Genomic DNA, 15,184 nt, shown 5'->3' on the forward strand with positions numbered 1-15,184 from the left:
ACAAGACGCTTGATGGAGGCCATTGGAACAGATCTGGGTGAAGACCTGCTCGCGGCTGCTGCCGAGGCCGGCGATGGCGGCACTATTCGGTGTCGTTCCCTTGTTGAAGGCATCACTGTTGAGAAGTTCCATGCCACTATCGGCTACCTCCGGGGGAAACCCTAGATCAGTAGATCGGATGACGGCGGCATTATTGTGTCGTTTTCCTCTTGTGGCGTCATTCTTGGAGGTGTACACGGGCTCGAGGGACCAGTGGACGAAATAATTGGTGGAGCGGTGATTCATCCTGCACATTAATGGTGGCGTTTCTCGGCGGCGTGGCGCAGTGGAGACTCGGCGCCCGATGTGTGGCGAGGGACTCGCGCAGGAGGGTGACGTTATCAGGCGTCGTGGTGCGCGTCGATGGCAGAGAGGCGGGGCAAGGTGGTGCAGCAGTACAGCTCTGAAGATGGATTGGTGGCAGGTGGCTGCGGCGGCCTCATACCCGGCAGGCGGCCTGGTTGAGGACACTAGTAGAAAAAGGGCCTTTAGTCCCGGTTCATAAGGGCCTTTAGTCCCGGTTATGGAACCGGGACTAAAGGGTCGATACTAATGCCTATCCCTTTAGTCCCGGTTCAATCCAGAACCGGGACTAAAGGCCGCAGCCACGTGGAGCTCCACCTTCAGTCCCGGTTGGTAACACCAACCGGGACTAAAGGAAATTTTATGATTTTTTTTTGAATTTTTTTTTATTTTCAAATTTCTGAATTATTTTAACCTCTAGTCTATAATCACCACCCCTCATCACTTCTCAATTTATCCTCTAATCACCCCTCATCATTCCAAATCATCTAACTTCTCGAACGGTCACCCATCCTCCCACTCCCCCAGCCTGAGCATGCTTAACTTCCGGGTTCTATTCTCCCTCGCTCCAAGTCTGCACTTGTTGTTTTCCTGACAATACTAAGATGTCAATCCTATTAATCTTCAGGAATTTTGCTTGAGCATGAAGTGACACATTTCATAGTTTTATTTTGAAACTATTGTTTTAAAAAACAATAATTATTTAGTAACACTAATATTTCTTGAATAATTAGTTTGATCATTCTTTGACCACAGTTTGACCATAGTTTGACCAGATTTGACCAAAATTGAAATAACAGAAATAATTATTTAGTAACACTAATATTCTAGAATAATTAGTTTGACCATTGTTTGACCACAGTTTGCCCACTGTTTGAATTTTTTTCGATTTTTTTTCACTCTAGATCTTAAAAGCCCCGTAACTTTTTTTCTATTAGGTTTTCGAGGAGTTTGACCATTGTTTGACCACAGTTTGCCCCCTGTTAAATTCGGATGTAACTTTTCGAGTAGATGATTTTTCATATAAAAAACTTTTTCATCCGAATTAGTATGCAAAAGTTATGCCCATTTTTACAAATTTCAGAGAGATTTTGCAAATAAAGTCAAAATTCACATTTGCAAATTTTCCCAACAACTAGACCACATATCACATGGGAAACTTATTCTCTTTTATTTTTTTGACATTTCCATCATTTTCTTTTCTTTTTAAAACTGAAAAGGCGATCCACGGAGGGGGAGGGGGGGTAGAGTTTGAAAATGGGACCTTTAGTACCGGTTCGTGCCTCAAACCGGGACTAAAGGGCCCAGGTGAACCGGGACTAATGCCTTAGCCGTACGAACCGGGATAAATGCTCACATTAGTCCCGGTTCGTGACTGAACCGGGACTAATGTGAAAAGTGCCCCGCGACCATAGCCCTGTTTTCTACTAGTGGGAGTGCGCCGAACTGATAGGTGCCCCATATCCGGCAGGCGTCCTGGTTGGGACCTCAGGTCTTAGATGTTTAGGTTTGGCTGCGATGTCTGTTTGATATTAGGCCCAGACTATCAGCGCCCCTTCATCAATTGAATAGGAGTAGCGACAGTTGTTGCTTAGACGGTGGCTTTAGTCTTACTGTTGTATGACTTTGTAAGGTCTTGTGAGAATAATTAATAAAGTGGCCATATGCATCACCCAGATGCAGAGGCCGGGGGTCCTCCTCCTTTTCTAAAAAAAAAACTACTCCCAATTTATAAAAGTTTTATTTTATGGATTACTCTCACATTTGTAAGTATTTCTGAAGATAAATCCGATTATACTATCTTTTCATGGAGGTTCCCATAATAATAATAAGAAGGAAAACAGCCAGAATTAGTATTTGCACTAATGGAGGTTCTGTCGACACGCACTTTGAAATTGGGGTTAGACAAATGTTGTAAATGTAGTGTCGAGAACGTGCGTCTAGCACGGTGGTAAAGACCTCCTGGAGTGGGGCTACCAACCGGAGTTTGAACAAAGAAGGTCCCCCGCTGCGTATACTTGTGTTGTCGGGATTTCTCTCCCCTTGGGTCGAGTTTTTCTTTTTTTCGTAAATGTAGTGTCAATGGCAAATAAATTTTGGACCCCGATAAAAATCCGGAATGTTTGGGATTTGACCATGGCAAATCAAACGTTTTCTATGGCAATTTCAGTGACGCGAGGATGACAAGTTTAGTTGGTAACCATGGCAACTTTGTGCTCGGTGTATTTTTGCCAGAAAACTGCCGTCCGTTTGACTAAAGAAACCAAGATGTTTTTTTGTGTGCGAGCGTAGCGGTAGCTGGGCCGGCCCAAGCGAGTTGGACGCGCAGCCGGACACGGCGATTTCTCTCCCCTTGGGTCGAGTTTTTCTTTTTTTCGTAAATGTAGTGTCAATGGCAAATAAATTTTGGACCCCGATAAAAATCCCGAATGTTTGGGATTTGACCATGGCAAATCAAACGTTTTCTATGGCAATTTCAGTGACGCGAGGATGACAAGTTTAGTTGGTAACCATGGCAACTTTGTGCTCGGTGTATTTTTGCCAGAAAACTGCCGTCCGTTTGACTAAAGAAACCAAGATGTTTTTTTTGTGCGAGCGTAGCGGTAGGTGGGCCGGCCCAAGCGAGTTGGACGCCCAGCCGGACACGGCGATTTCTCTCCCCTTGGGTCGAGTTTTTCTTTTTTTCGTAAATGTAGTGTCAATGGCAAATAAATTTTGGACCCCGATAAAAATCCGGAATGTTTGGGATTTGACCATGGCAAATCAAACGTTTTCTATGGCAATTTCAGTGACGCGAGGATGACAAGTTTAGTTGGTAACCATGGCAACTTTGTGCTCGGTGTATTTTTGCCAGAAAACTGCCGTCCGTTTGACTAAAGAAACCAAGATGTTTTTTTTGTGCGAGCGTAGCGGTAGCTGGGCCGGCCCAAGCGAGCTGGACGCCCAGCCGGACACGGCGATTTCTCTCCCCTTGGGTTGAGTTTTTTTTTTTTTCGTAAATGTAGTGTCATGGCAAATAAATTTTGGACCCCGATAAAAATCCCGAATGTTTGGGATTTGACCATGGCAAATCAAACGTTTTCTATGGCAATTTCAGTGACGCGAGGATGAGAAGTTTAGTTGGTAACCATGGCAACTTTGTGCTCGGTGTATTTTTGCCAGAAAATTGCCGTCCGTTTGACTAAAGAAACCAAGGTGTTTTTTTTTGTGCGAGCGTAGCGGTAGCTGGGCCGGCCCAAGCGAGTTGGACGCCCAGCCGGACACGGCCGCAAACAATATATCACCCAGCCCCAGGCTCCCCTTCCCTTTCTTCGACCCCAAGACAACAGAGAGAGAAAGAGGGAAAAAAAAAAGCGGCTCAGCAGCGGCGATGGCGAGCGGCGGCGGCCTGATGACGAAGAAGGAGCTGGGCGAGACCCACGACGTCCTCCGCTTCGGCGTCAACGACAGCGTCCGCGGCGACCTCGCGCCGGCGCATCCCGTCCAGGCCACCATCCACAAGGTAAACCCTCCCTCCCTCCCTCCCCGATCTGCCCCCGTGAGCCGGAAACCCTAGCTCTGAATCCGATTGTTTTGCGCAGGAGAACAAGTTCTGGGAGGAGAAGAAGAAGTTCGGGACCGAGGCCATCTACGGATCCGCCTTCAACATCCGCAGGGATCTCGACGCCCAGATCCTCTCCAGGTACCAGCTCGTTCGCTCCCCCGCCGCCCCTCCTTTCCCCTCCCGAGAAATTAGAATCCCGCTCTAGGTTTTGGCCAGCTTCAGCGGCATCCATCATCTGGCCGCTGGAATTCGAGGGCCTCTAGAGGAATTTTGGGTCAGATTGCGATGAACTGGTAGATTTGATAAATGCGTAAGTAGGATTCTCTTTGCCAAACTCTGCTGTTTTCTTGATGGCATCAACAACAAAAGAAAGGTTTGAAACACGGGTTTGCTCTTGTAGCTAGCAGCAGGCCTTGCTGTTTTCGGTACAGGCTCACATCAAGGGGCATATTGCTTTATCAGTTGTACCTGGAATGCATGCCAATGTAAGCTCTAGTTCTAGTGGAGTGCACAACTGCAGTCAGAAACAAATAAAAGACTCTGGCCCAACAAAGGAACAAGAAGATTCAGTGAAAATTATACTAAATGGACAGCAGCATGAAGATTATGCATAATAAAACTGTGATGAAAAAACCCTGAACGCATACAAGGACACATCAGTTTGGGTGGTTATGCAAACCATTGAGCCAAATGCATACAAATAAAGATAACATGAACATAAATCAGGCTTCCAGCAAAACCCATGGCCAGTTTGACAGGTTCCAACAGGGCTGCAACTGCAAGTGTTACAGTTGGACAACTGAAGTAATGTTAGCCTCAATAATAGGCATATGCATTATTTCCTCTGTTAGCTTTGCAAACTTGGTTAAACAAAATGCCAACTAAATTTCCATACATAATTATCTATTTAGGTATGCCATCTGCCATCCTAGTATGGTAATACCTAAAGACTGCCTGCATGACTGGATTCAGTGTCCTCCCAATCCTGATATTGTATTTCCTTTTACCAGTTCTTGAATTTCTGAAGAAAATATAGGCTTCCATGGGGGAAACAAATTCCCCGATTTATCATGTTTAATTGCCTTGTTCTTCTATGGATATCAAAGTGGAAACAGTCAAAGGTTCAGTAATACATCAAGAAATGGGTCGGTCCATGCATGTTCAGAGGTCATGAGTATGCATATATCCTGGTTGACTTTTCACTCTGTCAAGTAGAATGCGACATAACGGATTACTGCGTTCCAAATAGGAGATACAAACGAATCATGCAGCTTCAGGAATATAGGTTATATATGGTAGAATGAAGTAATAAAGCAATCACATCTCCACATATGCAGGAATCTCACAGTATTCATTATCCCATCAACACTCTAAACTGGCAGAGATCTAATTGGGTTTGTCTTAGGAAATAAAACTTGAACAAGCTCACGTTGACCATGAGCTGCTGCTAGCTCAATTGCAATTGACCATCCTATATCATAGTACAGAACATAATATGTTATATGATTCAGGATGAAAAAGATAAAGTGGTCAACATCATCAAATCATAAAAAAAAGACCGAAAATGCTGTAAGAAAACAAGATATTCTCGAATTCATCCCAGTGGCAGTAAGAGTCCTAGATACTGCTAAATGAACTTCATTTCAGAGCATAAACATTAGTAAACAGAGACATGACATACCTACAATTACCTGGTTAGGGATGTAAGGGCCGGCTTGAGCCTCTAGCAAAGCCTGGACAAAGTCAATTAAAGCTTTTGTTAAAGCAGTTGATCCAGAGTGATTTCCATTTTGTTTATACACTTTTGAACGTCGCTTGTTCTTGTCTTCATTTTTTTCTTAAAAATATATAGGCGATAAGCTCTTTTGACTTCGCAGCTGCCTTGCATTAAAAACGTTCGATTGATGATTTCTGTGTTTCCAGGTTCCAAAGGCCCCCAGGTGCATTGCCATCATCTATGCTAGGATATGAGGCGATGACAGGTTCCTTGGATGATTTTGGATTTGAAGATTACCTTAACTGTAAGGATTGCCATCCTTTTCTGTCCATCAATCTTTTGCTTGCTGCTTCATAACTCTGCAGGCTTTTGTGCAAACTTGCCAGTTATGACTTATGAATTGATTGGTTGGAGTTAGGAAGCTGTTATGGGCATTAGCTTCTTTGCTCACAGTGGAACGCACTCGAGTAAAATTTATATTGATCAGATGGGGTTTGATCCTGGAACACAAAGTTCTTGGGAAATCATGATACGTTTTATTAAAATGGTTCTTTGCTAATTTTCTGTACTTCTCGCTAGTTACATCTAGCATAGAGTTTGTGCTTTATTTAGAATATATAATACCTGCAGAGATCGTTATTATAGCTATATTTACAAGGTAGGCAGCTAATGGGTCTTGATCTATTTTTGAGGAATCTCATCAATAACCAACAAAAAAGTGTTCCACAATTTTGTCAACCAAGCTTGTGCCCCTTAGTTTTAACTGCCTTAGCCAGGCATATGGTTTCCATGGCAAAGAGTGCAGTCTGTACATCAATTATCATCTGTGCTTCCACTTATGAGTTATGCTGCGATACTTGAGAAAATAGCTTTCAGTGCAAAGTTTACCCGTGCAAGTTCCCAACCCTTTCCTTGTGTCGTTTACATTGCTAAGAAATGTTCTGTGGTGCTTGCGTTAATTAGTTCTTGTTTCCTTGGCCACTTCTGCAGTGCCCCAAGACTCTGACAGCCTCCGCATACCGGACATGCACCACGGAATGGAGGTTCGCCTTGGCCTGTCGAAGGGGCCCATCTGCCCCAGTTTCAATTGATTCCACCCATGTATTAGTCTTGTGATACGTCGTGCTCCCCGTCCAGCATCTATAACCAGTCACTAGACTGTATCATGGATTTGTGAAACGTGAGAACTAAATTGGCATTGCATCAGTTTGAAATTCCTTAACTTCGATTGTACTGACTCTGTGTTTTCAGTTTTGGACCTCTATTTATTTGCTTGCTGTTCTCTGTTGTTTCTGGGCAACTCTATTCATGTTGACAGACTTAAAATGCTGATATGGCCCAGCTCAGCTTCAGGTTTTCAGATTCCTGCTCTGTAGACAGTCTATTGTAGGCAAGGCCAGTGGATCTTCATGTTGGTTCATATCCTTTTTCTAGTCTAGCTATAAGAAGCATCAGGCTTCTTTGCTCTGCTTTGTGAGCAATTTCCTTTTTTGACCTTGAACCTTTTATTTTTGTGGAACCTCAAAAATTATTTTTGAAATCGACCTCAAAACTTTATTCATTTATAAACAGCATAAACAGGGTTACATCATTGATAAGCAGAGGTACAATAGAGGAAGGTGGGTCATGTAAACATGTAGTCCCAGGATCATGATTTTTGCTAAGAACGGCAACTCGTGAGCTACAGTGTTTGCTTCTGTGTATTCATGAACATACTCCACCGTGGCAAAGTCTCTGGAGAGGAAGGAAGATTGCCGTTGCAACCCCCTGCAGAATGGATCTCATCTTGCATGGCTGTAATGACATTTAGGATATCTGAACTGACGGTTATCCTGTTGCAGCCTAGGGATTCAGCAAACAACAACAGCCCGTGCTAATGCTTCCGCTGATAAAACATCAAGTGCAGTATCTAATCTGACATTCCTTTTGCTGCCATGAACCTTCGTTTGTTATCTTGGATCCACATTGATTTTGACAAAATCTTCCTTGGGCGGCGCCCATACAATCTTCCTCGTCTTTGGACGGTTACCTGAAGCCAGCATGTAGCTTTTCGCGAGGATCTTAATCCACATTGCTCATCTTTCCTGCCAGCGATTAGAGGTGAACTCTGATCCCGGGAGGAGTCGGTGGAGCAAGGGGCTGGAGAGCTCCCGAATGGGCCCTTAACCAAAGCTCCCGGCACTTTCAAGCTCTCAAAAAGGGAAAATCCACAAAGAAAAGACTCGTTTGGTTGGTTAGTTGTTTCTCTACTCTGTGGTGAAGGTTTTTCCTAGTTTATTTTGGCAACAAGACTGGTGGAATCTGTCGAGAACAATTCATCGGCTAACCAGAAATTGCCAGCTTGTTGGTCCGTCGCTTCTGTTGCTGGTGCCCCCGAATACCTTTCGTTAGCCGCCACACTCTGCTGCACTAATCAAGCAAAGCGAGTATACAACTAGCATACGCCAATCTGCAGGTACGATCAGTTGAGTGCGTCTCATTGTCCTCTTGCCACAAGCAAACACAAAACAGGGCAAACACGCTGCACAAAGTTACAAAACCCAAAGCTTTCGAGATAGTTATCGGCATAAGCAATCGCGACAGTGGTACAATACGACCGGAGCGCATGCATGGCGGCGAAGCTAGAGTTTAGCCGGTAACCATGAAGACAAAGTACAATCATTAATGTTCAGTTAGTCGTACTTTTGAAATGGATTTCAGTAATCAGTATTAGCACTGACTAACAGTTGTGCAGGCCTAGATTTGACCTGTAGCGAGAAGCCTTGCTTGCATGAGACGCCCCAGCAGATAACACTAATTGAGCCCATCATTGCCACTTGGAAAAAGAAAGCCTCTACTAGTCATCTACGCTCCATCCCATTAGCTTTACACTAGCAAACACAGGCTAAGCTCCTCACCTAGCCTGAAATTGCAGAATAATTGCCTCTTTTCCAGCACATTTCGACGATAAAATACGATAAGGAAGGCCACAATGGAGATGATTTGCATGTTGCTACTGAAAAGGCCAACACGGATATAACAAGACAGGGGCCCCGGGGTTCCTGCCTCTTGTGGATTGGTCTAACCCAAGAGGTTGGTATTAGATTAGGAGGATTGCTAGTGTTACTTTTCAATTATGGTGCCTTCTTTTGGAGGAGGGACTCGAGGTCAGGTGTGGCAGTTGCATGAGAGGATTGGAGACAGTGGTCAACTTCTCACCAACTAATTATTTAACGTCTGCTCCATTCTTGTGTTGATCCTAAACAAGCAAGGCCAGGTGGGTGCTACTAATTGTATTTAACACTAGTCTTTGGCAGAATTAGTTAAATAGTGAAGTAGTAGTCGCACCAACTAGATTTGGGCTAACTGTCATGATTGCTCATGTTTTATTCAGACAGAGGTCTTTCCATTCTCATGGTAGATTATATGGCTACGTACTAGTAGTAGTAGTTGATGTATTTTTATTTGGTTTTGACTTTTGACTCAAAATTAGTACGCTTGTGATACTCATTGCCATAGCAATCAAGTAAAAGGTCAGAGCCAGCAGCCACTACCGGTTGGGTTGGATAGTGGAACTTGGATGCATGCCATGAACTTGTGCCCTCTTTTCAAAAAAGAAAATAAAAATGCATGGACTTGCGGTAGTGCTTTTCTTGTTTTTGTTTTTGGAAGAGTGGACAGCAACGTATAGTCACTGTACTAGTAAGCAGAGTGCTTGTGGGCCAAACAAATGTTAGCATCTCCAAAAATCGACGCGTGCATTGTACCACGCATGCTGCTCCAACCGTAAGTTCGATTTTCATTTATACATGTCAAATAACCTTTTGATCTGTGATGGACATGTACACCATAATGTTACATCCCCATCTTGGTGTTGCCAGGATAGCTACTGCTCATGCATATAACGCGCAGTTGCACCACAAACTTTAGCAGAAGGAACCGAGGAGAGAAACCCCCACTAATAATAACGTCCCATCAACGCTAATTGAATACCGTGTCTTGTATGCATGGGTAACATTGGATGTACGTAACAACTCTTAAATCTTTTGTCTAGCCGATGGAACAACCTGCCGGCATGATGCGAGACATTGAGCTTTGTTAGTTAGGTGCGGCGTCATTTCGCCATGGCGTCCGTCTGGCGAGCCAGCGAACGCACCAACCAAACCCTATCTATCTATCTATCTGTCTAGAGGAGCTATCTTGCCCATCACTTGGTTCGGTTATGGCCATGGGGCTACTACCATCGTCCATAGGGCGGAATGTTGCTCGAGCTTGTCCCGCCCACAAGCCAAGCAACCAAAGGCAATGGGAGAGGATTGCAGCAAAGGCAGGCAGAGCCATCGATATCTTCTGGATGGTGAGCAAAAGGAGGGACACACACTGGTACATGCCTACACGTCGTCTCCCTGTTGATGATCTCTTGTACGTGCGCACTGATCGACCTTGTTTGCAGATGGTGTGCTATTTCAACTTTGAATAGATGATTTTTTTTCTTTTTAAAATGAGATCCATGGGTACTAGCATTCAGGACATATTTTTATAGAAGGAGCCCACCCAAATGAGATCGTGAAAATTTGCTCACGATGGGCACGCCACGGTAATTAAGACTGTGGATGCACATGGCAATGGTGCCATGTCTCCTCCTCGGATCTGATCTAATCTAATCCTGTGCCACACACTAAAACATCACTTGCCATTATTCCCGACACATGCACACACTACTTGCTGACATTTACGCCCATTGCTTTCAAAAGAAAAGAAAAGCAGGACGGTCGATGAACAGCGTGTGGTGAGCTGGATTTTTACGGTCCAATGACAAAGTCACAATGACCTGCGGTGAGCTTCATCAGCAACAAGTCGTCAAGTCAGCATGGTCGGCTAATAGTCTTATGAGATATGATGAGACCAGTGGATTATCTTTCTGATGTTTCACTGGCTGGACATTCATTATTGGTCGCAGCAAGATGACAGCAGGTAAAACATGGCCGGCGACGGGCACGCCACGGTAATTAAGACTGTGGATGCACATGGCAATGGTGCCATGTCTCCTCCTCGGATCTGATCTAATCTAATCCTGTGCCACACACTAAAACATCACTTGCCATTATTCCCGACACATGCACACACTACTTGCTGACATTTACGCCCATTGCTTTCAAAAGAAAAGAAAAGCAGGACGGTCGATGAACAGCGTGTGGTGAGCTGGATTTTTACGGTCCAATGACAAAGTCACAATGACCTGCGGTGAGCTTCATCAGCAACAAGTCGTCAAGTCAGCATGGTCGGCTAATAGTCTTATGAGATATGATGAGACCAGTGGATTATCTTTCTGATGTTTCACTCGCTGGACATTCATTATTGGTCGCAGCAAGATGACAGCAGGTAAAACATGGGCCGGCGACGGGCACGCCACGGTAATTAAGACTGTGGATGCACACGGCAGTTTCCGGGCAAAAAAGAACCATGAATTTGCACAGACGGCTCTGTTTATCATCTTCTTGACTTCTTATATTTCGCTCAAGACATGGAAAATATTTGGTCATGGTCTCTTAGTGCAGCCCGTGGCAAACCGTACGTACCAATCAACATGACCGTCACTAGCTTATCTAGTTCTCTTCCTCCCTTGTCACATGCAGTAAAAAAACTGCAGAGGAAATTGACAGTCTGAGATAAGAGGATGTAAATAAAGAGTCCCGCTTCAGTACAGCCCCCCATAAAACGTATAAAGGGGCAGTATAGACTTTTCACATGGTATTCCTACTTTGTATGTATGATGCCCTACATACCCCCGGACTGGGCCGGCCCATGAAGGTTTCGCCAGTAGAGACCGCACGCATACAGTACGTCAGCGATCTAATGTGTAGATTGGAATAAAAAGCGAACTCACAATGACTCGAACTCTGCACCTCTAGCCGACAAAATATTTTTTTTTGAAAGGGCTAGCCAACAAAAGATAGTACCGAGCCAGTCACCCTGAGAAGCTTTGGTGACAAAAACTGAGCGCGCCCGTTAAACAACTGTACTATACAGAATCTGGCCAGTTTTTGAATCTCTTTCTCTTTTCTTGGAAATTGTGAAAATTCTTTAAAACGCAAGTAATGTCTAAAAATCCGACAGTTGTCTGAACCACTCTAATAAACTTTCAAAACTCAATTATTTTTAAAAAAGTGCCTTTTTTGACATATATTTTTTAGATCCTGAACATTTTCTGAAAAAATCAAAAAAAATGGAATTTAGAGAACAAAACCTGTTAAAAGAAACATTTTCGAAATATTGAATTTTTCAAAAGAGCGATCAGTTTTTGAAATTCCCAAAAAGAATTAGTTTTGAGAAAATATGAAAACAGGACATTTTTTCATAGTGTGAACAGTTTTCAGAAAACAAGAACATTTTTTAAATTGTCGTATATTATCGGAACTTATGAAAACACGAGCATTTCTTAAATAAAAAAACTAATAAATAAATATTTTTAGAAGTCGTTATTAAATTTTTAAAGAAGAATTTTTTTTCTGAATTTTCCAATTTTTTGAGAAAACGTGAATGTTTTTAGAGTTTGAGAAAACTCCAACACGGCATCACTTTTTAATAATCAGAAAAAAAATTAGAGAACATGATTTTTCTGGAAAAACATGTACATTTTTTAAATACTAAACAACTTTTTAAAACGTAAAAATATTTTTGAAATTTAGAAAAAAAAAGTCACAAACATTTTTACAAAGAAAAATAAATATAAAAATAACAAATAAACAAAAAACAAAAACAATGAAAAAAACAGAAAGCAAAAGAAAAAAAAGGAAAAAGAGAGAATAAAACTGGAAACACTGTAAAATAAAAATTACAAAACTAGAAGGGTAGTTCCTACGCTATCTGCAGAAATGGCCGGCCTAAACACGTGAGAGCATGACACAACTTACAAACGGTGTCAGAATTCGTTAAAACATGGCATAGGTGCCTACCATGGGCGTAAACATCCGCTGACAAAATTTAGGAACATTTGAAGAATGTCCAAAACACAAACATGTTCAATGGAGGGTGGTTGGGTAGGCCCAGAAGATTCTTTGTGAGAGCATGCTTGTTTCTCGATATCCTTGAAATGAACCCAATTTTTTTGATGTCCTTATATGACCAATTCAAGGCATCATGTCAAGTTGTTTTGGTTTCCGACAAATTTTGCATTTTTCGGAGTTTTCTCGGTTAGAAAAGACCGATAAATGGCCGGATGTGTCACAACTTGCATACAGTGATGAAAGTCGTTCAACCTTGCATGCATGCCTACCGTGGGCATCCCACCTTCTTGCAAAAGTTGGGTCATTTTAAGATGTCCAAAAACAGACGGTATTCGACGAAGGGTGTTCGGGTTCATTTGAAAGCATGTTTTTTTTCAACGACTGTCAAATGGTCCAAATGCTTTCGTCCAGCTTCTATGACCAACAATGCATCATGCCAAGTTGTTTGGATTTTTGACAAGTTTTGCATTTTCTGAAGTTTTCTTGGTGACAAGGGCTGATAAATGGCCAGAAGTAAACGCGTCGGAACTTATTAATACCTGACATGAATGGCTCATATGTTTGTGGTAGGCTGCTTCAAGAAGTTGGGAGCATTTATCCATAATCCAAAGAAACACCATTTGAAAAGAGTGTGCCACACAAGGCCTCCCTGAGCATGTTGTTTTTCCTAATTGGTTGCTTCTGTTAATTGCAATTTTGTCATTATCAATCAATATGAAGATTTTCTTATGTCCTAACCATTTATTGAAATTTCTCGACAATTTTGAAATTTCAAATTGTATATGAAAAATTACATACTTGAACACTTTTTTTTCCATAATTGTAACGAAATGGCAACAATTGATGAAAATTGTAAAACCTGTAATTTTTTTTAAATTCATATTTTTTTATTAAATGCAAACATTTCTAAAATTTGTGAACTAAAAATCCAAAACGGACATGTTGTGAAATTCCATAGCATATTGTCTAATTGTAAACTATATTTGGAAAAAAGGATCTGGTATTCTAAACAAAATTTGAAATGTTTGAACAGGTTCCAAAAAGAAGAATAAAGTTCAAGAAGGAGAAAAATGAATTAACAAAAAAGAGAAGAAGAACCAAAAAATAGAGAACAAAAAATAGCTTATGCCCTACAAAACAAAAACATGTATTCAGAAAATGTTCGTAATTTGGAAAAAAGTTTGTGGTTTCAATGCTCGAATTTTTTTTAAAAAAATGTTTGTGTTTGTCAGTACGCGACACATCTTCCACGGACTTGCTAGGATTGAGTCCTTGCAGTCACCCATTTCTTTTTGCTTTGATTTAAACGCGAATAGCCCACCGGACGGAAAAAAGCTACTAAAAATTAAAGTGCAATAGTAGGAGCTAGATCCTTACCCCTCGTGGCCTTTACTGGCACAAACAGCAAGTACGCCAAATCATCTGAATAGTAATAGTTTGCATAGGTATCTTATATGATCATTTGGACAGATCAAATTCGAATATTTTAAAAACAAAATTGTCCGGTAGCGTATTTTCTCGGGGGTAATGGAAAATCCGGTTTCGACCGGTTTTCCAAAAATTCGTCCGAGAAAAAACAATCTAGTTACAGTACGTCAATTCTATTTGATGTAACATGGCGCGGCATATGTGTCACCAAATATAGTTTGTCCGACTGGCTAGCGTCCTGTTCACCAAACGTCGTGGTTGTGTGTTCGATCCCTAGTAGCCCAAAAGATCTCGATCCCTAGTAGCCTGCGTTGTTTTTTGATTTTCGATGCCTTCTAAGAAAGACCATCCTACCTTTTATTACGAAGGGGTATCAAAAGATCTCGATCCCTGGTAGCCTGCGTTGTTTTTTGATTTTCGATGCCCCGCTACAGTATACACTCACTAATGGGCCGGCCCATGGCGGACTTTCTCGGGGCTGTCTTTAATTTTATAGCGCGAGGGACGTATTTCTAAGAAAGACCATCCTACCCTTTATTACGAAGGGGTATCAAAAGATCTCGATCCCTGGTAGCCTGCGTTGTTTTTTGATTTTCGATGCCCCGCTACAGTATACACTCACTAATGGGCCGGCCCATGGCGGACTTTCTCGGGGCTGTCTTTAATTTTATAGCGTGAGGGACGTATTTCTAAGAAAGACCATCCTACCCTTTATTACGAAGGGGTATCAAAAGATCTCCTCCGTTGATGTGTTTAGGGGGGGTTGTACCGAAGCGGAAGTGGTAAATTAATTAATTAAAACGATTGTTCTAGGGCAGTTTTGGTGACCCTTTATTATAGCAGATCGACGACGATCACTAGTAGAAAAAGGATCAAACGTGAAGCACATTAGTGCCGGTTTGAATTAGAGCCGGCACTAATGTGCACATTAGTGCCGATTCGTGGCGGCGATCAATAGTACCGGTTCGTGGCGAATCTTTAGTATCGGTTCATACCACGAACCGGTACTAAAGAGGCTGTGTCAGCCTGCGGTCAGGCTATGGCCCCACCATCACCATTTAGTGCCGGTTCGTACCACGAACCAGTACTAATGAGGTTATGGTAAACTGTTTTTAGTCCCACCTCGCTCCCCTAACAAGGCTTTTACCACCTTAAATATGTTACTTC

General features: G+C 42.4%; 1 protein-coding gene across 1 annotated transcript; it reads left to right on the forward strand.

The window, feature by feature from the left end:
• Positions 1-3,638: 3,638 nt before the first annotated feature.
• Positions 3,639-6,836, forward strand: LOC125515221 (cyclin-B1-2-like). Its single transcript, XM_048680661.1, has 4 exons — positions 3,639-3,844; positions 3,924-4,024; positions 5,810-5,907; positions 6,594-6,836. Exons 1-4 carry the CDS (start codon positions 3,713-3,715, stop codon positions 6,692-6,694), a joined length of 432 nt encoding a protein of 143 aa, XP_048536618.1. The 5' UTR covers positions 3,639-3,712; the 3' UTR covers positions 6,695-6,836.
• Positions 6,837-15,184: the final 8,348 nt, after the last annotated feature.

The sequence above is a fragment of the Triticum urartu genome, chromosome 6 (genome assembly GCF_003073215.2).
Source record: "Triticum urartu cultivar G1812 chromosome 6, Tu2.1, whole genome shotgun sequence".
Lineage (NCBI taxonomy): Eukaryota > Viridiplantae > Streptophyta > Magnoliopsida > Poales > Poaceae > Triticum > Triticum urartu.